This window comes from Natator depressus, chromosome 2 (assembly GCF_965152275.1).
Source record: "Natator depressus isolate rNatDep1 chromosome 2, rNatDep2.hap1, whole genome shotgun sequence".
Classification (NCBI taxonomy): Eukaryota; Metazoa; Chordata; order Testudines; family Cheloniidae; genus Natator; species Natator depressus.
This window is the reverse complement of record NC_134235.1, coordinates 89,016,804-89,041,212: the sequence shown is the minus strand read 5'-3', so window position 1 is coordinate 89,041,212 and position 24,409 is coordinate 89,016,804. Positions and strand designations below refer to the sequence as shown.

Here is a 24,409-nt window from a genome sequence, read left to right as displayed (position 1 = left end):
GAGTGAATATTCTCACGGTGTATTTATCTTCAGGCCTGCCTATTACAGTTGCAAACACAGATATAAGCATGCAGAGTTTCACAGCTTCTGAACACTACTTTCTGTGGGTTTTGGCTGTTTATCATGGAGCTTAATAGCTAAATTTAGGGTTCTAAACTGAGTGTATACTCTGCTCTCATCCTTCTTTTTCCTCTCCCTGGTAAAAGCCTCACCTTACAAGCTCTCACCTAACCCTGCTTTCTGACATTTCAGTAGGTGTGGAGAGTATTGAGTTCCCATCCCACCTCAATAAAAAAGCCTGTCAGGGCTCCATGTCAGAAGCTTTTTGCTCTTGCTCACCCTCTGACACTTGCCACTGATGATCTTCAATTTGAGGGACTGGGAGTTGTAAGGAACTGGTGATGAGGCCAGGTACCAGATGGCTGGGAGGCTAGGTAAGCTGAGACTTACACTGTGTATAAGTTCCAATCAGGTCCTAGGAGCAAGAAACCATCTACCTTTCTATCAACCACCACCTTATTTCTCAGAAACTGGCCATTCCTTAACATATTTAATTCTCCTGAACAGCCAGGATACTAAGGGGTAAACTAAAATTACAGGCTAGGTCAAGTTTTACAAATCTACAGTTATTGTCACAGCAAGATTTTTTTTTTCTCTTGTCAGGGAAGTGAAAGTATCCTTAGAGCTCATTTTCACAATGTAATTTTTTTTTAAAGTCCCATCACAACATCTGGATTATCTGCACAGAGATAGAATCATAGTGCTTCCATAAAATAACTTTGATGCAACTCAGCCTGAGCTATGTTACCTGTATCTTAGAACATGTGGCAATGCCCCACTACTGTGGATTTGTCTGAAACATAGTCCTACTGAATATTCATTGATTTGCTCTATAAAAGTAATATTTCTTATTCCTGCTTTACATTATCAGAAGTGTGCCTCTTACGTACGTATTGTGTTGTAATTCTAAGACTGTAGCAAATGCGTTACAAGCCCAGTGCATGCAGGCTGTATAGTACATTTTCAAGAATATTTTGATTACCGATAGCTTGTCTTTGGGTCCCATGGAGAAAAAATCCTTTTATTCTCTACAGAAAGGATAGTTCATTCATATAGTCACCTGGCAGAAGAAGATTAAAAGTAGAAACAATTTTTTCTCTGTTGAACTCTGATCCAAGACAGACTAGGGTGTTGTGGTGCAGATTTCAAATATTTATTGGCAAAAAAACTTGTGCACTAGGCAATCAAACTCCAACAGATCAATCAGTTGTGAATGTGTGTTGTAATTTGGTTTAGCTCTTGATAGAATGCATTCAAATAGAGTCATGGGTTGTGATTTCTTTTAACACTGTGTAGGCTTGATGCACACTGTTTCTTGGTGAATAGAGGATGAATCCTGAGAGAAGAGCTGGCAAGGGTCTGATATTTACATGACGTCTGTTTTCTGTGACCTTTGAAACACACTGATCTTCTCAGTGATTTAAACAAAAATTGAATGCTTTGAGTCAATCTATTCTAGATAGATTCATGAAGAAACTCTTCACGATAAAGGAACAGTTAAAAATAGAAATGCTTGTTGATTCAGTTAAGTACTTTTTAATGACCAGTAATACTTACATTATTCTACCAGTTTACAAAAACACAGTAATTTTTTAAAATTTACGTTTTGGTAGGGTTCCTGAAAACAGAACAAACAGCCCTTGTATTAAACACAGGACTCTGTGAGAACATTCACTCCCCTCAAGATAGGCTTGAACTGCAGCATGAGGGGAGAAAAGGCAAGCACCAGAATCACGAAAGCACCCTACCCAGCTGCTGTACAAAATCACCGTTTCAGTTGGAGAGTTTTGAATGGATGAAAAGATTTGAAGTAAAGGTTTGAAGATCTGATGGAAATAATTATGGACTGCTATGGTGTGCTTAGTTCTAAGGGTTTTTTAATGCCTGCCTCATTCTTTTGGATCTTAAAATACATCAGCTATATGAATGCTAGATGGGTGTGTGTTAGGTATGTTAGAGAAAAACACCTTTTTAAAACAAAAAACACATTTAAAGGTTTGATTAAAATGAATAGACGTCCTGAAATTCACGGTTAGGGATGACATTTCATATTTGATTCACCATATAGTGCCTAGATTTTGCAACACAGCTATATGTAAAATCACCAGTTGTTTAGAAATCTTGTTCATATGTAGTGCAGTCGGACTGAATAGAGATGTGACTTCAGCCTGTTCAGGCTATTTAAGTATGTGCTAAACCACTTTACTTTAGGCTGACTTTATTATTTATTATTTATTTATTTATTTATTTATTTATTTATTTAATGCATCCTTATGACTTGAGAAAACAGATAATTCAGAGCTTGATTTTCAGAAGGTTGAAGTCAATGGGAGCTGCAGGCCCCTAATGGGTAATTTTTACATTCCTTACTTCTAAAAAAACCAAACAGTTCTCTTTAAGTCTGATCACTTTTCTCTCCATTTTAATTGCAAGTGTTTAGTTTAATTTTTGGTTGCTTTGCTTTGTATTCAGTAATAGAGGATACGCATCCCATGTACAAACTTGCTAGTACAGAATTTTAGTAGCTGCCTGAATATTTTTATGCAGATGTCTAACATACTTCCAAATAAAGTATGAAGGTATTGTCAGTACAGAACTTCATGTGGTCTGAAGAAATATAAAATCTTAACCTGTACTCTAAACTTTTACACAAATAGAAAAGGCTAAAATTAATAACTGTGGCCTTCTGAAAGAATGATAGGTCAAGTGAGGACAGAGTTAGTTATTGAGTAAAGAGAGGATAAATTAACCATTCTAAAAGAGTCAGAATTTGGCCAGTTTCCATTAAATAGGGTGCTAGCCTTCTCATTAAGTGACTAAGTATTTAGTTTTCATATCTCCTGTGTTTGTTCTCCAGGTCGGCAATGGGGTGTGGGTTGGATTGATATGCTATGGCATTCCCCTGCCCCTTTGAGGTACACAGTCTCTTCATATAATTTAATGGAGAAGAGCACTCTCTGTTTTTCTATAGAATTTGTCATGGTGAATACTCAGCAATAAAGTTTAATGAAAGAATCACATTTTATAACTTCCTTTAAAAACTGTTGTAAATGTTGTGGGCCTTATAAGTTTGATGATAAATTTTAAAACCTCTTAATTAAAAAGTAGCTTTGTCTTATTTTGATAAGTGTTCCTCATAAAAAAAGTCTTAAAATTGATTTTGTTTTAAATTTCTTCTTCATGAACTGGCTACAGCCAAACATAGTGAGGGAAAGCAGTAATGTTAAATTTTCCCTTTTATAGCTCCGCCATTGTATCTCAGTCTTGAAACGGCAAATAATCCAGTTATAGTCTTCTATTGATCAGAAATATAAAGTTGTGAAGGGCCTTGAAGGTGAGGTCGAGAAGTCTGAATTTGATGTGTTGGAAAAGAGGGATCCCGTGAAGGAATATTCAGAGGGACAGTGTAGCAGGATAAGAGCAAGAGGCAAGAGAGATCATCATGGCAGATGTGTTTTGGATAAGCTTGATGGAGTAGTGTGATATCAAAGAGACCAGGAAGGGGAAGGTTGCAATAATCAAAACAGGGTATTATGAGGGCCTAAGTTTTAGCTGTGTGGATAGAGGGGAAAAGTGAGAGCTTAGAAATTTTATGGAGGAAGAAGTGGCAGAATTTGGACATTGCCTGGGAAGATGGGATGGGAGAAGTCAAAAATAATATACATGTGATGGGCCTGAGCGTACCTGCATCATGATAATTTGCTTCCAGAAAGTTCACCATGGAAAAGGACAGATTTAGACAAATGTACTACCAAACTAATGAAGGGCTCCTCTGCTACTAAAGAGACTTTGTCTCAAAAAATAGGTCTAGCTCTGGAAAGCTTCTAACATAGCCCGTGATTTTTCCCTCAGCCTTTTCTCACCTTTATCTGCATAGTAAAAAACTACTATAAAACCACTAGTAGGAAGCCTTAAGGCCAGCATTACATTTGTTTTTTGTTTGGGTGTCTGTGCAATAATATTTAATTGGGGTTTCAGGTCATTTTGTTTTGATGCTTTAACATGTATTTTTATGGTGAACAGATTATAGGCACTATTTCACAAATACTTGGTCTGTCTCTTTATTGCAGACTTCTGTGGAGAATACCTTGGCTTAGGCACACCCTGCTGGGAGTAGTATTAAAGGCACTGGACCAAATTTAACTAAGGTGTAACCCATAGGAATTATATCTGTTTTCATAAGTACTGAACTGACCACATGTTGTAGCATTACTCATAAAGATTAATGCATTTAGGTCCAGATCTTGCAGCTGAGTCTGTATGGGTTGACTGCGGTGAGGCTTTATGTGGGATGGGAGCAGGAGTCTGCCTACACAGATTCAGTTGCAAGATTGGGATCCTAGAGATTGATACAGCAATCCTCATCAGTTTGGGCAAAATTCCAATTTACTTCAATGAGAATTTTGTTTGAGTAGGGAGTGCAGGATCCTTAATAATAAATAATAATAATAAATATATTTTAGTAGTAGATCTCAAAGGCTTTACAAAAGAGGGTAAATATCCTCGTTTTACAGATGAGAAAATGACCACCTCTGCTTGGCCCATGATATCAGCCTCCACCATCCAGTTGCTAGATTTTCAAGCAAGCACCTTTATGCTTTCCTCTGTGCTGCCCTCATGCCTGGGAGTTACTCCCCATAAGCGTCTGTAAAAGTAACTCATTATCTGCCTTCAAAACCCTCCGTAAAACTCTACTTTGCTACTTTCTCGAACTGGGAGTCAGCAGAGTAATGCCTCCCTTAAACATTATAAAAGGTTTTTGAGAACTTCCCATTTTCCATATTTCTGGGCAAAATTTTTCTCTTTAGAGAGGCTTGTTCAGTTTCTGTTAATCTTGGTGGTAATTGTGTATGTATGTCTAGAAGCACAATTTAGCCCTCAAGAGGTCTTCCTGAGTGTTTCACAGTTGATAGATCTGTCACTTCATAGATGACTATTTATTTATTTTTATCAAATTGTGTGTGCTTCTAGGAATGTTAGTGGATGTTTGCTGTGATGCCAGTCTAACTTAAATCGTACGCAAACTTTTTTACAACCTCCTTTTAAACCATGCGAACCATTAGGAATAGGCTTAGTGGGATTTCATCTTCTGTTTTCTAACCAATTGATACCCAAAATCTATATTAGACAATCATGTAAATCTTTTCAGAATTTGGCTCTTTAAGTTGTTTTGTTAGGGAACTCTTTTTTTCTTGACAATTGAGTTAAGATGCTTTCATTTTAAAAAGCTCCTAACATCTGATAGAAAATTCTGAAAAAGATTCTATTTAGAAACAATTATGCTACAGTAAAATACATTGTGTTTTTCTTTCTTTTTTTATTACTAGGAACATCATTTGAGTAGGAACAAAACATTTGTTTATTTGATAATCTTGTCTTGATGCTCACTTAAAGTTGTAGTCCTCTTTGTGCAATCAGTGTGTTGCTATGAAGACAATTATGCTATTATAAACTAAGAGCTATGACCTTGGAAGGGAAAAATGTCTGAGGATCAACTATCCCATTTTCAGTTAAATATCCGAAGTGTATTATTTTTAAAAGGGAAGGGAAGAAAAATAATTTAAAATGGAAATTGCCTCCAGATAGACTGTGTTTCAAAGTTTTCCAGGAAGTGACGGCATCTTTTTGAATGTCTCCTAGTCTCTCTTTCACTCTGAGAACTTTTCCTACAAAAACGAAAAGGCAGCAGAAAAGTAAAGAAATGTACTTTAATTGCTGCCTGAAGTTAAGTGCATCTCTATTTTAGGTTGCAGAATCTTGAAAACAATGTATAATAGAAACTATCATTGGTTAAAAAAATAAACTGATGTAAATATGTCCAGGGAACATTTGGATGCTACTCTGTAAGTACAGTCGGTTCCTACCTGTGTTGTGTTAGTAAAAGCAGCTGTGTATGTGTCTATATATAACAATTTTTATTTTCCTCCCTAGTTGTGTGCTGCCCATCTACCAACCCGATCAGAGGCGCCAAACCACTATCAGGCAGTATGTCGGGCACTGTTTGCTGAAACAATGGAGTTGTACACATTCCTGGCCAAAATTAAAAGTGCAAAAGAGGTAAGCAGTCGGAGAGAATTCTCTGTTGCTAATTTGGTTACTAGGGGAGTGAGTACTGTGAAAAACTTTCTATTTCCGATCACCAGTGACTATCCGATGGTAGAGAAAATTATTTATAAAGTGTCCCTACAATTAAGCTTTCTGTTTTGTCCTGTACCCATTGATCATGGGTATTTGATAGAGGTTAGCGTACTTTCATGATAGACCATGACCCATAATGTGATCAGGAAAACAAACATTACCTGGAAACAAACATTATCCTGGAAAACGATCCCTCACTCTCACAGACCTTGGGAGGCAGGCCAGTCCTCGCTTACAGACAGCTCCCCAACCGAAGCAAATACTCACCAGCAACCACACACCACACCACTAACACTAACCCAGGAACCAGTCCCTGTAGCAAACCTCGTTGCCTACTCTGTCCCCATATCTACTCTAGCGACACCATCAGAGGACCCAACCACATCAGCCACACCATCAGAGGCTCATTCACCTGCACGTCTACTAATGTTATATATGCCATCATGTGCCAGCAGTGCCCCTCTGCTATGTACATTGGCCAAACCGGACAGTCCCTACATAAAAGAATAAATGGACACAAATCGGACATCAGGAATGGTAACATAAAAAAGCCAGTAGGAGAAGACTTCAATCTTCCTGGACATTCTATAACAGATTTAAAAGTAGCTATACTTGAACAAAAAAACTTAAGAAACAGACTTCAAAGAGAAACTGCAGAACTAAAATTGATTTGCAAATTTAACACCATTAATTTCGGCCTGAATAGGGACTGGGAGTGGCCGGCTCATTACAAAAGCCTCTCCTGGAATTGATACCACCTCATCTATTATTGGGAATTGACTGCATCCACCGTGATCGAATTGGCCCTGTCAACACTGGTTCTCCGCTTGTGAGGCAACTCACTTCTCTTCATGTGTCAGTATAATAATGCCCGCATTGGTAATTTTCACTCCATGCGTCCGATGAAGTGGGTTCTAGGCCACGAAAGCCTATGCCCAAATAAATCCCTTAGTCTTTAAGGTACCACTGGACTCCTTGTTGTTGTTTTTGTGGATACAGACTAACACGGGTACCCCCTGATACTAAACATTACTTTATGCTTTTCATGTTGCCTTCCTGCTCTCTCTGCCAATGACACCAGGCTCAACATTCTATTTGTCTGCTTCTCCCATAAGTGTCTTCATGCTTTCTTCCACACTGCTCCTAGTGCTAATTTTCCTGAGCTGGTCTGGAAGGGCGCTCTCCACTTTGCATTCAGATCGCTTCTTCTGTGTCACCTACAAGAAATGAACTGAATAAATTATGGTGAGTTTAGAGAGCCAGTAGTGGACAGTTATATGTAAATCAACACATTGTATTGTGTTGATAGACACAATATAGTGTTAATAACAGAGTAACCGCCTTGACGTCTCCACCTGTTTTTATGACCCTTTCCTCTACACTTCGTTTATCTTTCTTGGAACAGTAGTGGGTAATTTTTATTTTTACTCTGGTCCAAAACTCTCAAATAATCTAGCTAGAAAGTATACATTGATTATGTCTTTAGCAAATCCCTAAATATTCGAGGCAAAAAGCTTCCCCACAATTTCTTCCTCTTCAAGTTGGATGAGTGAAAATGTTTCCATTTGCTCATGCTCAGTATAACAGCTGTTCATTAATGTAATTACTGAAGACTGTATTACACATTAATTGCTTTTTGTCCCTCTAGATTAGGTACAAAGCTGACCACAGTGAGCAGTTAGGCATTTTCAGTATATGCCTATATAGAACATTACTTTTTTATTTAAATTTTATAGAAGTACACAAATAAATATATACATCAATATACACACAGTAATACTTTTGTTTTAAACTTGTAAACTATTCAATCACCCTGTAAATTAGAGTGTATACTGTGAGATGAAAAATACCGTTTGCCTCTGAAAAGGCTATTAGGACTTGATCCAAAACACATTTAAATCAATGGAAACAATCCCACTCTGGGTGAAATTCTGGCCCTAGTGAAGTCGATGGGCTATTAAAAAACACTGAAAGTTGCTGAGAAACACAGTTATCGTTATCTTACAAATAGCTGTAATAATAGTTAAGGTTTGAAATCCTTATAGGTGGCTTAGTTTTATAATCCACATGGTAATTGCTCACTGCGTTTATCAAAGTATAACTTCAGAAACCCTTCAGTGGTTAAAAAAAATCCAAAGGACATAGAAAACAAAATAAGAGCCATGAAGAAAATATATATTAATATGGAGTGCTATATATTTCTTATTGCCATTTATTTCTAGCTTGTACCTGTGCCAGAAAGGAGTTATATGATCACCTTAAAGTTGTGCCAACAAAAACTTTATACTATCTTCATATATTCTTTCCCTACCTAGAATGTAGTGGCTTCACAGCTCATGGGTAATATGGTGAACCCAAGCAGAAGTCAATAAAATGTTTTATGTATCCTCTCACCATTGTATATTCTATTTGGCTATAGATGTGCATGTATGTGTATGTAAAACACATTATATAGTATAGAGGCTGTATTGGCATGTGTTTGAGGTGGCTACATTTATTCACAAGTGGTACACCCATCAATTGAGTTACACACGTTATCCCAAATGAATGTTGACAAAATCCCTTACAGGCAGGGAGAGACTTTCATTCATGGAGAGAATGAAAAATGTGGAGCTATATATTTAGAAGGGAGATTCATAAGAGGGGACATCATAGAGAGAAGCAGAGAGAGTAGAATGAAGCCAGGAATGGTTAACTGATGTCGGAGCAGAAAGGGAGACATGGTAAGTTTTTTAAAATATTATGGAATAGTAGCAGCTGTTCTGTAGTTAGTTAGGATTCAGGCTGGCTTTTCAGTATAAACCTGATTTATCCAACCTACCCTAAAATACATTGAACTCCCTAAATCTTTTATCTTATTCCATTGTTGAGTTTTTCTGGGGAGTTTGGTAATTTTTCCCAGCTTATCATTTTGTTGGCCTGTCTCCCGCTCCTACACTACTAATGCCACTCCTTTTCAGGTGCTCAGGGGAGTAAGGATGACCCTTGGTCCACCAGTGATGCCACCTGCTAGTGCTTTTGGTCTTCAGATGGGCCAGGCCTTCTCAGCCCCCTAGCCTGCTACTTCTGTTCTCTGGCTCTTAGGGCTGCGGGGGAAGAAGGGGAAAATATTGCTAGTTTCCCCCATCCTACACTGTGAGCTCTTATTTACCACAAGAAGTTCACATACACAGAGGGAATCTCCCCCCTCCCCCCCTCAATACCAGCAAAAAATGCATCTTATGAAACACACAATAACCATAGCTGTGCTATGGAATCAGCATTAATTACAATGCTTGGTTAAGCTAAAGTGAGTTATATTAATACAGTATAAACATAATCAGTATGCTTAAAAGTAATAACACAAGAACACGTCCTTTCCCAGGATGATCCAAAAGTTAGAGATCTCCCTTGTGTGAACAGAGTTAGTGAGATAAAACATAAAGTTAAACATTCTTTTTTGGGGTGGGGCCAAGAAAAGATAGACATAGCAGAACTGAACTTCTGTTATGCAAATATAGGAAGAAAGGAATTGGTACATTATATCAGACCTGTGGTAGGCAAAGGTAGGCCAGTACCCTGTCTCAGACAGTTGCCACCACCAGATGCTTCAGAGGAAGGTGTAGGAACCCTACAGTAAGCAGAAGTGGGATATCTGCCCCCCCATATTAGGCCACATCCTGATGGTTAATTGTTAGAGAGTGGCTTAAGCCCTAATGTATGAGGTTTAGTATCACTTCCAAAATTAATTGTTAATTGTCTATTCTTGATAGCCATATAAGTGTCCAATCCTTTTTTGAATCTTTCTAAGTTCTTGTCCTGAAGGAATTCCTGTGGCAATGAAATCCAGTTGAATTATACACTGTATGAAAAAGTTTCTTTTTATCGATTTTTGAATTTGCCACCTTTTAATTTCATGGATTGTCCCCTTGTTCCTTTGAGGCAAGGGGAACAGATATTCCTGATTTGTCTTCTTCATGCCATTAATTATTTTATCTCATTCGTTGCCTTTGTAAAGTAGACAGTCAGTTTTTTCTGTCTCTCTGTATATTTCATTCTCTCCATTTGAAAAGATATACTCCTGTAAAGCTCTACCTAAGCAAATAAGTATAAAGAATATCTATTCTTTTGTTCCTTTATTTTTCTTCTGTTTCATTTCAAGTAAAGATTCTAATGGGTCAATTAATAAAATAGCAAATTGTTAATAATATGTATATATTCATGACTACATCTGATAATGCGCTGCAGCTATCTAAGTAATTTTTGAGTGTGTTTCTTCTTAACAATGTTTAATGGATCATTTATTTAGAAAAACAGAGACTGTAGGTCCTCAGCCAACTTGACCTTAATAGTCCATTGGTCGGAAAAGCTATTAAAATACAGTGCTACACAGAATGTATGCTCTGAGAGTAGGATTTAGTGTACCCTAACCTCTTCATAAAGGAAAGAATCTTCCTGTCCTGTAAAATAAATTCCTTTGAAGTTAATCTTCCATTCAGTCTCTGATTGGCAAGGATCGGAGTAGATTTTGCTGTTGGCATGTCATATGAATAAAAACTTAACGTCATCCTAGTTAAAACTGCTAACTATTCAACAGTGGTGGAACTTACACGTTAAATGAAAACATTCCACCTGCTGTATCATTATTTACTTAAATTTTTTTGTGGGCACTGGCGAAATGTGTGTTATACACTTTTTCTGGGTTTTGCCTCATTTGAGAGAATATAGTATGCTCGCTCTGGAATTCCTTGCATTGCTGCTACAGTTCACTTCATCGGATGCATGCAGTGGAAAATACATGCATCCGATGAAGTGAGCTGTAGCTCATGAAAGCTTATGCTCATAAAGCTTATAATATTTAAATAAACAAATAAATTTGTTAGTCTCTAAGGTGTCACAAGTCCTCCTTTTCTTTTTTGTAAATACTATGTTCAACATTTGCCTGCGTGTGACATTCCCCAGGGTACAAACTGAACCACTGAGTCCCCTTAACTCTTCAGCCTGGGGTGCCTCTTACATTGCTTTGCTAGTGAAACTCAGCCTCTCCAGGTTCTGCTTACACACAGACATTAGCATATAGAGTCGCTCCCAGCAAAATTACATGAATGCTCTCCCAGCCACTCATGAACTATATACAGGGTGACACCCGCTAATTCTTAGCCGCAGCCTGGTATCCCAGAAATGTGCATCTTGCACTGTTGAGCCCGCTGCTGAACAAACCAAGCTCATTAATTTCCTTTGATGAAATGATGGATTATTATAGTGCCCCAGCCTTTGTTAACCTGAGTACAGATTCCCAAACATTTCAACCAAAACACACTGGTTTAGACAAATCAATAAAACATGTTTATTTACTAGAGAAAGATAGATTTTAAGTGATTATAAGTGATAAGGGCATAAAAGTCAGAGTTGGTTACAAAAGAAATAAAAGATAAATCCGCAATCTAATTCCTAAATATTACCAACCTATATAAGATTTGAAAGCAAAAAGGTTTCTCACCCAAAAGCTTAGAGCAGTTCATACAAAGTGGAACACCTTCCAGCTAGGACACACCCCTCCCTCCCCCACACCAACAGTTCAATGATGCTCCTATTGTCTTTCAAGAGATCATGCTGCTGTGAGTAGAGATGTGGGAGGAGAGGTGAGGAGTAGGTCACTGTCTCTCCTTTTTATACTGGAAAAGTCTTTGCTTGATCATGGGGTCAGCAATTCCATTGCGTATGTGCTCTGCAGGCTGTCCTTCAGGTGAGTTGTAAATGTCTTGTTTACAACTTCCCTGCTGGTGAATCTCCGATGAAATAGATAATGACTCTTTAGCTCCCTGCTGATGTGCAAATGTTCCTTTGTCTCTGAAAAACTAGTTTGAGCCTGCTTTTCTAACTTAGTTACATGCTAATGTAAGATCATTATTATACAGTAGAATCTCACAATTTTACATACATAGTTACTGCACATATTTTACCAGGATAATAATGTTCAGTAGGTTGTGAGTTTTGAAATATCATCTCTCAAGGCATACTTTATACACCATATATCATAATCATATAATAGGGATGAACCTGAGGTACAAGGTGTCATATGGGGTGTTACAATGGGCACAATTGATTTCCTTTCTGACCTGCCCTTTAATATCTGTGGCCTTATTTCTGAATAGTGGGTTGATTTTACCAATAAAATGCATGAAAAAAGAAATTCCTCATTTTGTAGCTTCTGCTCATCAAGGCCCAGATTTTTAAAAGGTATTTAGGCATTGTTTCACTCAGCATTGCAGTGGCTAGTTGGTTTAGTAGCCTAAGAGTATGTCTACACAGCAAAGAAAAACCCATAGCTGGCCTATGCCAGCTGACTTCGACTCATGGGGCTCAGGCTGCAGGGCTGTTTCATTGCTGTGTAGATGTCTGGCCTTGGGCTGGAGCCTGAGCTCTGGGACCCTCCCACCATGCAGGAAGTCTACACAGCAATGGGAGCGCCCCGCAGCCTGAGCCCTGCAAACCAGAGTTGACTGGCACAGACCAGCTGTGGATTTCTAAGTCTCATTTTCAAAAGTGACATAGGCCTGTAGGAGCCTGTGTCTTATGGAAAGTCAGTGGGACTCAGGCCTCTAGGTCACTTTTGAAAATGAGTCTTGGGCTTCTAAATCAATTAGGGATTGAAATGCTGAGCAGAGCAGTGCCTAAATACCTTTTAAAAATCTGGGCCCAGATCTTTAGCCAATGTGATACCTGTCGTGCCGTGTACGGCTTACCTAGTTGGCTGTTCCCATGAGGGCAGCTGAACTGCAGCAAAAGCTTAAATACCCTTGCATAGTGGGAATTTCTACAAGCTTTTAATTATACCTCTTAGGAAATCTTTCCAGTGGATATTAACCCCTTCTAGCAACATTAAAAAAATTAGGAATTTGTAATAATCTTTATCACCTGTTTTTGGACACAGAGTCTTCATTTTCCCATTACATTTGACTCTTAAAGTGGAAAATGGTAGGTGTTTCAGTCAAAAAAAATTTTCATGGTCTTGAATCGCTCTCTCCCCTTTAACAGAGCAGCGTGTAACCTAATAACACCACCAGCGGGGTTTTTATAATTTTGCAATAACAATTTATTAACAGTAAGTGAAACAATTAGCTAAGTTGTTTACTCAAACTTAGATCCAAAGATCAACATTTCTTCTGTCCCACGCTGTCAGCCCATAAAAATTTACCTTGGAGGATAAACATTTTGGATCAAACAGTATATTTACATAATATTCTATGCTGTACTTTAATTATGAATGTTACAGAATATTGCTACAGTTACTTTCCAGAAACTCAAAATCCTTGCCAAATGTTTCTCTGCTTGATCCCCTGTGTAAGTTAATGAAGAAGAGCCATTGATATCCACCCAAGACCTCAATTTGGAGTCTGTCAGTGCATTTGCTGAATTGATAAGTAAGGGATCACAACTGAGCAACCCTTTTCCACCTCTCTCCACGCTAGGGCATGTCTTCTCTACTCCCACTCCTACTGTCTTAGAAACAGATGTTTTTGATATGATATTCAAAGGTCCTATAGCAGCACAAAGGATAAGAAACATTTTAGTGGCTGAGTCTGCAGACCTTACTCTCATGAGTAATTCAATTGACTGAAATGGGAGATACTCAAGTGAGTAAGGGCTGGAGGCCCAGTCCATAGGGCTTAAGTCTGATGTTTGATAATTGGGTATGTAAAATCAACTATTACCCTTGGGCAGTACCCTCTTTTATATGTTACGTATTCTTACATCAGAGATCAGATGTGCAAGTCTATTTTATCTGTTCCCCAGTTATCAGTCAGTCACTTCCATCAATAAAACAACCTCTAGAAATGGAGAATACATACAGAAATTATGATTACATTTTTAAACTGCTAAAGTGTAAACAAGCCCAGGAATCATACCCCTATTTATGAAAAGCTCCTTGAAATGTTAAAATGTAGAGACCATTTAGAGGCCATTGTGTTCAAGTGATTCTTTGCTGTTGTCCTGACATGTACATTACATAACCTTCCATCTGTCACTGAGCAAAGGAAAGTATTTTTCAAATATGGGCCATTTAACAATAATAATTGTACTTGACTGTTTTAAGTAATGCAAAAATAAATGTAAAGACATCTATATATTTATTTACTCAAACTGCTAGAGAATTGTGTGTGAGAACACAACGTTTCAAAAAAATGCCAAATGCTTTCGTTGTTATAAAATGAAGACTGTTGAAATGCTTAATATTCAGACTTCTGGTGTGTAGCCTGCAAATCTGTTTCCTAATTTTCTGAATGAATGCCCAGTCTATAACATGTGAGTGAGATTTGTAGTGTGGGTTTGAGGGCTTTGGGTCAGCTAAGATAGCCTCTTAATATTTTCCCCCTCTAAAACGGAAGTCCGTCTGTGCTGTGATGTTAATATTATAGCAAAAATAGCTTCCTCTGGTCTGTTTCCCAAGGGTAAGCACAAATGGATACAGCAGCTGAGGTTATTCATACGGATTTTGGATTTCAATTAAGTTCTGACAAACGCTCTATTTTATTCTAAGTGTTTTGGTTTGCATAATTTGTGATTGATTTCTAACCCCACTGATCTTGGCTGATTGGGGGGGGAGGTGATACAGTTAATTCAGTGTAGAGGACTTGGCATGTATGTCCATCACAAGAAATTGTTTCCTCTGAGCAGTACCCAGCATACAGAGAAGAGTTAAAGGAAACCTTCATAACCAATGTTTGTAAGGTCAGAACATTTTCTATTTGTGTATGTTGCTAAATTCCAGTGTCTTCTAAATTTATAACAAGGAAATTACATAGTATTTCATTGTTTTTCAAAACACTGAGAAACTCAAGTCTTTCAAAAAAAAAAAAAAAAAAAAAAAAGAGTACCTGTGGCACCTTAGAAACTAACAAATTTATTTGAGCATAAGCTTTCGTGAGCTACAGCTCACTTCATCAGATGCATTCAGTGGAAAATACAGAGGGGAGATTTATATACACAGAGAACATGAAACAATGGGTGTTACCATACACACTATAACAAGAGTGATTACTTAAGGTGAGCTATTACCAGCAGGAGAGAAAAAAACCCTTTTGTAGTGATAATCAAGATGGGCCATTTCAGCACACCTTGCAAACAACACCTGGCAACCTTCAATCTTTTGAGCAATTAATATGACGTGAAACTTTCTATATATTAATTCCTAATGTGCATACCGCCATGATATCTAGGTGCTAAGTAGCCTTCAAACATTTTGGCAATAGGATTTAGACTTGCTATCTCTTCCTCTTCTCTTTTCCTCCCTCGTTTAGCTTGTTTGGTATTGTTTTGTTGTTTGCCTTCTGGGAGACCGAAGCAGATTATTTTGTAGTTCCATTAGTGGGTGAAGGTCTGCTTTCCATTGTGACTTAAAACCAATAAGTCTGCTTCGTTCTGATCCCCAGTAAAAGAGAGCTCAGAGCCATCTCCTGAAAGTGTCTTGCCTTCTGTTCCTGGGAGATTCTACCTAGGGACTGACAACCACAATATCCCTGATGATCGTAGTTGCTGTATCACAATGTCCAAGGATTACGCTAGCTTTTTTTTGGCATGGCATTGCATTGGGAGCTCAAGTTCAGTTGTGTGTCCACTGTGATCTTTTGATCCTTTTCAGAGTCATGGCTTTCCAGGAGACAGTCCTCCATTCTGTAGATGTGGGCTGAATTCTTAGTTCCTGAATGTATGACTTTGCAATGGGCTATATTAAAACACATTTTGTTTGAATGGGCCCAGCCTATCAAATGATCAAGATTATTCTGTATGACTACCTGGTCCTCATTATTTTTGACTCTGGGTCATTTGGTGTGTCCTTTTTTATTGACATAAAATCAGCACTCTTCCAGTCTTCTAAAATTTCCCTGGTATTCCAAGATTTATTGAAAACTAACATCAGCAGGCCAGAGATCTCCTCAGCCTTCTCTTTTTGGACTGTTGAGTGAAAGTTATTTGAGCCTACTGATTTTAAAATGATCATTCCAGTAGCTGTGCAGTGTAGTTGTAACCGTGTCGGTCCCAAGATTTCACCTCGTCTCTCTAATACCATAGTAGATGTTGTTTAACTCCTGGAGTGAAAGGACAGAGTTTCTTTTCTGGCTGGTAGCCTTTGCTGTTACAGCTCTCCAGCCCTGTCATGGTGTGATTTACCTGGACTTGGCCTTCCTCAAATAGAAGCTTCCTCTCTTACTATATTGTGTAGGGACTAATTAGATGGGTGCCTTATTTTGAAGGTGGTCCATCAGCTAGTCAAACCTTTTCTCTCCTCCTGATTCTTCGTGGTAAAGAGAATCAGGTTGGAATCTTATAACATGGTGGGATATTTAGCATTTATGCCAGTCTTGCTGCCTTTGGGTATAAGCCAGCCCAAAAAACCATGTTAAAGAACAGAAAGCTTTAATGGTTGCTGAAATGGATAATTGCTGCGGGTATTGTTCAACATTCAAAGTAAAGATTAAGCAGCTGGAATACGTTAACTTTGTAAAAATAAATGCTTATTGAAGGGAGTAGCAGTCTGACTGTCAGTTTGTTCACCAAAGTTAACCTTGGTTCTGAGGAGCAGGAGGAGAAAGCATTAGGATGATTTTATAATTTTTGCAGGCCTTCAACAAAAGTTTCCAGTTTAAGAGAAAACAAGGCATTTACAGGTCACAAAGACTGGCATTGAAATCGTTACCACTATTTTGCATTTGATGGAGAAATGGATGAATACTTGGACTTCAATACTGATATAAATGCAGAAGTAAATGTAAATAAGACTTTTCTATAATATTTCCTCTTTTGGGGAAAGGACTTATTGCTTTTTAAAGTAACAGACTGATATCACTGACAGCTGCAAAGCACGTACAAGTTTCCATACACACGTTTTCCCCAGTTGTCTATAAACCACCACATCTGGTCTCCAGTGGAGATAATGCTAAGCTGTCACCGCATTGTGTGGTCGTTTAAGGATGCCTACAGATGTTCACTGGAAAGTAGGTTCAGACTGCTATGTTTATTTGCTATGTAATGTGAACAATATTCACACAGAGAGGTAAAGGAAGTGTTATTGAAGTAGCACACTGTTTTACCTATGTTAGTTAACCATTTCAGGTACTAAAGCCTAATAAATTTAATTCAAAAGAAAACAATTTATGAAAGATTTTCTTATGGTATTTATAATGTGGCTGTGCACATGAATTAAAATTAAAAAGTATGTTAGCAGATTTTTTCAGTGAAACAAGACCGTATTGATTATATGCATCATTTTTACACACACACACACACACACACACACACACACACACACACACACACACACACACACACACACACACACACACACACACACACGGATTACCTTCAATACAGTGTAGAATGAGAAGCTACTGAATGCTCATTCCCTTGGGGATTATGACTTCATGCAAGTTTAAACAGAATTTAGCAGGTCCCATATGGGCAGGGTAGTTATCATGATTTGCTGTCAAACTGGGAGGATGTATCTTTTGGAGCCCCACAGGGGTCTGTCCTAGGTCCAGTGCTTTTCAATATTTTCATTAATGACCTGGATAATGGAGTGGAGAGTATCCTTATATAATTTGCAGATAACTTCAAGATGGGAGGGGTTACATCCACTTTGAAGGACAGAATTAAAATTCAAAAGGATGTTAGATTTTATCTTCTTGATTTCAGACCATTTCTTCAATTTTTCAACAAAGACAAGTGCAAAGTACTACACTTAAAAAGGAAAGATTATAAGTACACCCACAAAATGGGGAATAGATGGTGAGATGGTAGTACTGATTAAAGGAATCTGGAGGTTATGGTGGATCACAAATTGAACATGAGTCAACAATGTGATGCAGTTGTGAAAAAGAGTAGTATTCTGGGGTGTATTAACAGGAGTATTTGTATGGAAGACCCAGGAGGTAATTGACCCACTCTGCTTGGCACTGATGAGTCCTTAGCTGGAGTGCTGTGTCTAATTCTGAACATCACACTTTAGGAAAGATGTGGATAACTCAGAGCATCCAGCAAAGAGCAACAAAAATGATAAAAGGTTTAGAAAGCCTGATCTGTGAGGAAAGGTTAATAAAATTGGGCAGGCTTAGTCTTGAGAAAAGAAGACTGAGGACAGATCTGATAACAGCCTTTAAATGTGTCAAGGGCTTTTATAAAGAGGACTGTGGTCATTTGTTATCAGTGTCCACTGGAGATAGAACAAGAAATAATGGGCTTAATGTGCAACAGGGGAGATTTAGGTTAGATATTGGGAAAAACTTTCTAACTAGAAGGATAGTTAAGCTTGAAATAGGCTTCCAAAGCAGGTTGTAAAGGTTTTTAAGAACAGGTTGGACAAACACCTGTCAGGGATGGTCAAGGTTTACGTGGTCCTGCCTCAAGTGCTGGATTTGATGACTTCTTGAGGTCCCTTCGAGCTCTAAATTTCTGTGGCCCCTAGTTCTTGTATTATGGGAGGAAGTAAATAACTTTTCCTTTTTCACTTTCTCCACACCACTCATGATTTTATATACCTCTATCATATTCCTCCTTAGTCTCCTCTTTTCCAAGCTGAAAAGTCCTAGCCAATTTAATCTCTCCTCATATGGGACCCATTCCAAACCCCTAATCATTTTAGTTGCCCTTTTCTGAACCTTTTCTAATACCAGTATATCTTTTTTGAGATGAGCAGATCACATCTCTACGCAGTATTCAAGATGTGGGCATACCATGGATTTATATAAGGGCAATAAGATATTCTCTATCTTATTCTCTATCCCTTTTTTTAATTATTCCTAAAATCCTTTTTCCTTTTTTTGAATGACGCTGCACACTGCGTGGACGTCTTCAGAGAACTATCCACGATGACTCCAAGATCTCTTTCCTGATTAGTTGTAGCTAAATTGGCCCCCATCATATTGTATGTATAGTTGGGGTTATTTTTTCCAATGTGCACTACTTTACGTTTATCCACATTAAATTTCATCTGCCATTTTGTTGCTCAATCACTTAGTTTTGTGAGACAGTTCTTCACAGTCTGCTTTGGCCTTAACTATCTTGAGCAGTTTAGTATCATCTGCAAACTTTGCCACCTCACTGTTTACCCCTTTCTCCAGATGATTTATGAATAAGTTGAATAGAATTGGCCCTAGGACTGACCCTTGGGGCACATCACTAGTTACCCCTCTCCATTCTGAAAATTTACCATTTATTCCTACCCTTTGTTCCCTGTCTTTTAACCAATTCTCAATCCATGAAAAGAGCTTCCTTCTTATCCCATGACAACTTAATTTACTTAAGAGCCTTTGGTGAGGGACCTTGTCAAAGGCTTTCTGATAAGATGGTAGAGTTCAGCTCAAACTTTCACATGAGGATTGGCTGCTCGTATGGTTCCCATCCCAGGACTGCTGAGCCCAGCTCCTCTTTCTAGAGATCCAATCCCACCTTGCTTTGTGACCAGATAGAGTAAAATTGTTTCAGTGAGTCAAACGAATCTAACCTTTTCTCAATAGGACCAACACCTGCTAACACCTGGGATGTTTCAAGCAAACACTGTCAGTCTGCTAGGGTACATCGGCACTGCAATAAAAAACCCGTGGCACCAAGTCTCAGAGCCTGGATCAATTGTTTCGGGCTTGGGCAGTGAGGCAAAAAATTATAGTATAGATATTTGGGATCAGGATGGAGCCCTGGTCTCTGAGACCCTCCCAACTTGCTCGGTCTCAGAGCCTGGACTCCAGCATGAGCCTGAATGTCTACACTGCAATTTTAGGCCCTGTAGCCTGAGCTCTGCAAGCCCAGGTCAGCTGACCGAGACCAGCTGTGGCTATGCCATGGGTCTTTAATTGTAGTGTAGACTTACCCTTAGAGACATTCTAAGAGAGGAGGAGAAAGGACATACTTTTAGCTATACTTGGAATACATTGGACTAGATTAACTATTTGGATGTGGAGCAGTGAGGAGGGTATAATGGTTAAATGTTTGCTTACCTGTGTGTCTAATTAGGCAAGTCAAAACCACAATCCTTTTTCACAGAACTATTGAAACTAAAATTATGCCTATTCTTGGAGGATTTCTTGAAGCTTTAAATTTGCCAGGATATTTTCACTTGCAGTAGTTTTTATTTTGTTTTATTTTTACCATTAAAAGTATTACTCTGTAGCTAAGACTCTGTTAACTGCCATACTCAGCCCACACCAGAGCTTATTTACAGGCTAAAAACTTATACTGTGGTCTGAGGTCATTTTAAAAAAAAAATTATTTCAGAAATTGTAGGTTATACAGTTAGCAGTATCTAACTCTTGTGTCCTTAAATCACAAGCTATTTTCAATGGCACTGGCTTATGATAATGCTGGGTTCTACTGATAAAATCCGTGTTGAAAAGAAAAGAAATTTCATTCTTCACAAGAGTGTTGTAACTAAAGGAAACAAATGCCTTTGAAAAGTCTTAGGGTGTAGTCAACGTCCATGAATGAGGCAAGCTGAATTTGAACCAATGAGTGAAATCACTGAATGAGATCAGAGTTGTCAGAACAACTAGAAGCACCCTTATATCTTCTACCCAAAACCCTCCCCTGCCTTGTACTCACCCCTGATTTTCAGGACTTGGCCATTAGATTTTGTGTCATATAAGTTGTATGGATTTTCAAAAGCCTGCCTATAATGTATGTAATTAAAAAAATGGGCCAATAATGGTGTGAAGAACTTGGATGTAAAAATAAGTCTGCTGCTGTGTCACATTAAAGGTAGTAGTAAGCAATTGCTATCCTGTACTCTCCCCAAAATCCTCTGTAGCAAAATGATTTTTAAAAACTCCAAGGACTCCTGTGAGATGGCTGTCTGTCCTGTAGGATCTCTGAAATAAATTTTAATAGCTACCTGCACTGCTTCATTGAAAGATTCTTCTGAGGCTTTGGGCAAAGATTTAAACTGTAGCAGTTTCAGTGTAATATATAATAAACAGAAAATTATATTTTTAAACCTTTTTTTATACATTTTGTAAAAAAACAGACCCAGACTCTCTTTGTTGATTGCTTCCATTATAGGGAATACCCAAGTATGTTATGTTGGTTTAATTACGTTGTCAGCTCAGAAGAGAGGACAAATATTTCTGTGCTACATACATAAATAATTTAAACATTTCCAGATCTGTAACCTATTGATTTAATCTCCTAACATAAACTCAAGAGGTTTACTGAACAAAAGTTTGGAGCCAGTTATGTTTCATGAAAATGCATGAATAAACAATTGGAAAAATGTAAAAAAAATCCTGTTAATGTGCAGTTCTATTCTGAAACTATCTGTAAACGTGGAATAGTGAGTTTCCATGTTTGTGTCTCAGTGATTCCATTTCAAAGGCATTCAGTTTACAAGCAAAAAGTTGTATTCTATATAAATGTGTGATTTTTATGTATGATGTGAATATATATGAGACTATGTCCATGAGTGCAAAGAGTCCATATATTTAAATCTTGAATTGCACCTATTTGTTTGTTTTAATGTTAAGTGGTCTAATAAACCCACTCTGTGACCTACTGTAGCATTCAGTCATTATTCTTATTCTAGTCAAAGTCCGAACGTTTGGCTCTTTATTAAGAAAGCTTCACCTACATTGAGGAGGGACATTTTCTTTTTTTAAACTTTTTATTTAGTCGTTATTAACATACATGAACTTTCCACACAAGTATTAAGAAATCTTATTAATAACCTGTATTTGTTATCTTTAAAAGATCCCTTTGTGATTGGTCAAGTTCTTATCATTATCTGTATATTTATTTTTTTTCAAATTCAAAAAACCATATATTTTAAAGTCTGCTTCATGTAAAACTGTCATTTTTTCCATTGAAAAGCATTCCTAGACTTGGTTTCTCTATACTACTAATATTGGGGGAATCTGAACAAGCTATCATGCATCTGGCTGCTAGTAATAATTGTGATATCAATGGGTCCTTCCCCAGGTCGATAACCTCCTTTGGGCTATAACCTAATATTACTGAGTTCTGTGGGTAGTCTGTCTTTAACTATCTTGAAATTTATATTTGTTTCCCTCCCAAATACTATTTTCTTATGTTATTCCCACCATATGTGCAGAAAAGTCCTATTCCTTCATATATATATATATATATATATATATATATATATATATATATATATATATATATATAAAATTTCATTAACAATATTGGAAGTCTAATTTCTAATTTGCTGTACATGTTCTGAAAACATTGCTTGGAATATCCACTATGTAAATTGTGAAAGATGAATAGACACAGAAGGAAACCATATTCTATTAAACCTTTTCTACTTTATTTCAATACAGTTTTATGTTCTTATACAGCTTATTTACTATATTGCTTTTAATTGACAGAATCTGAAGAAGATTCAGGAAATGGACAAAGAAAAGAGTGATGAATCCAGCACAGACCTTGATGAGTTGAAAAATGCTGACTGGGTAGGGCTGTAGTCATTTACCATAATTTTCAATAGGTTATATTTTGATGAAAAAAATTAGATATTCTTAAGCTGCTTGCTTGTCACCTGCTTTCTGTAAAAAACAGTGTTTAGGATTTTTTGTTTCTGTAGTATGACTTGCTAATGACTCATAGAAAAAGTGGAAAATAAATGAAATCCAACACTGCCATCAGTGATTTACTGAATTACACTGTGATTTTGGGATTTCTGTTAGTGACTAGAATAATCCACCAGATTTGTTTTCTAGTTTAAGATGGGTTTTGACCCAGGTTTTCAAACCCACTGTACCACCTATCTACTTCATTGTTGTAAAAAATAAAATAAATTTAGTCTTATTTAGTTGGTTTAATGGTTCTCTGATGTGACGAGTGAGCTGTTTTTGCCTTAACTGCATTGGTACTCAGTAATAATGAGAGTACAGTAAGTGTTCTGAAACCTTATTTGTCTCCTTTGACTCTTCAGGCTCGCTTTTGGGTACAGGTGATGCGAGATTTGCGGGATGGTGTTAAACTTAAGAAGGTTCAAGAGCGTCAGTATAACCCACTTCCAATAGAATATCAGCTCACACCCTATGAAATGCTAATGGATGACATTCGATCCAAACGCTATACCTTAAGGAAGGTTATGGTGAGTTAAGAATACCATTATGATAGATCTATACAGTCACCAATCACCATTACTTTCACTTTGTTTTTCAGATTTGTTACTTCAGTCATGTAGTTAGCTATTCTTACATTGTTTTTACTGTATCCTAAATTTTGAATATTAATTAAGAAAAAAATGGAGCCATCAAAATGTTGTGCGCCTTGCTTTCAGATGACAAGGACAAAAAAATTTCAGGAGACAGGAAACCGACATTTGATACGCTTGAACGAATTGATTTTGTGCTGACTTGCTAGTAACACTAAAATTCAGGTTAACTGTCTTGCCTATACTTCCCAATCAATATGAATTTTTTTAGTTGGCTCTTCATACTGTGGAGTACATTACTGACCAACCATAACATAATTTTGTAAAGATATATATTACTTCAGAGCTCCTTGGCCATAATACTTTTCAAGGTGTGAAATGCATGAGAATGGCATCTCATACTGTCATAAAAGAGGAAAGCCAAAAGTATCTGCAAACTTCATCATAGGCACTTAAATTATTGAAGTAGGACAGTCCAATCTAAAGCTCAGGAATTATACCTTGCGGGAATGAATACCTTCCCTTGAAGTCTTCAGCTTTAATAAAGGCTCACAAGTTCTGATTTGGGCATGACTGTTTCAGCACAATGCAGTGTTCCTTTGGACTCAAGAGAACAAGCTGAGACATCGAGGCAAGCTTCCAAATATCAGTGGATTACTTCCCAGATACTCATGTACAACTTAGGAGTGACTGTCAGGAAGATGCACTTTCTGTATTAGGACCACCTACTCCTTGGTATGTCCTGGAATCTCTCAGACCTTCTATTGCAGCTGCTTCATATAATGGTTTTTTAAATGGTCATTATCATGCAATTAATGGACACCAGGAACTGAAGATTTCTTAACAGTGATGAGCACATTCAGAAATCCCTGTGTAAATGCATGGATTGGAATAGTGTCAATGCTCTCAGCACTGAGAACTGCCTTGAGTTTTCCTGGTTCGTTTTTGCCCACTGATTGCACCAAGACAAATGTTGTCGACTAGGGCTGGGAAATGATTTTATGCAACTTTGTGGGGGGTTAGGGGGTTCAATAGGATTTTAAGATTCTTGACAAAAACTCTCAATTT

General features: G+C 37.6%; 1 protein-coding gene across 2 annotated transcripts in view; it reads left to right on the top strand.

The window, feature by feature from the left end:
- SPIRE1 (spire type actin nucleation factor 1) overlaps positions 1-24,409 on the top strand; it is a 179,634-nt gene that overhangs the window by 97,834 nt on the left and 57,391 nt on the right. For both annotated transcript variants that reach the window (XM_074944669.1, XM_074944670.1), the window contains exons 4-6: positions 5,992-6,117; positions 22,548-22,631; positions 23,114-23,278. In XM_074944669.1, coding sequence (XP_074800770.1) covers positions 5,992-6,117; positions 22,548-22,631; positions 23,114-23,278 — 375 coding nt within the window. The remainder of the gene's footprint in view (positions 1-5,991; positions 6,118-22,547; positions 22,632-23,113; positions 23,279-24,409) is intronic.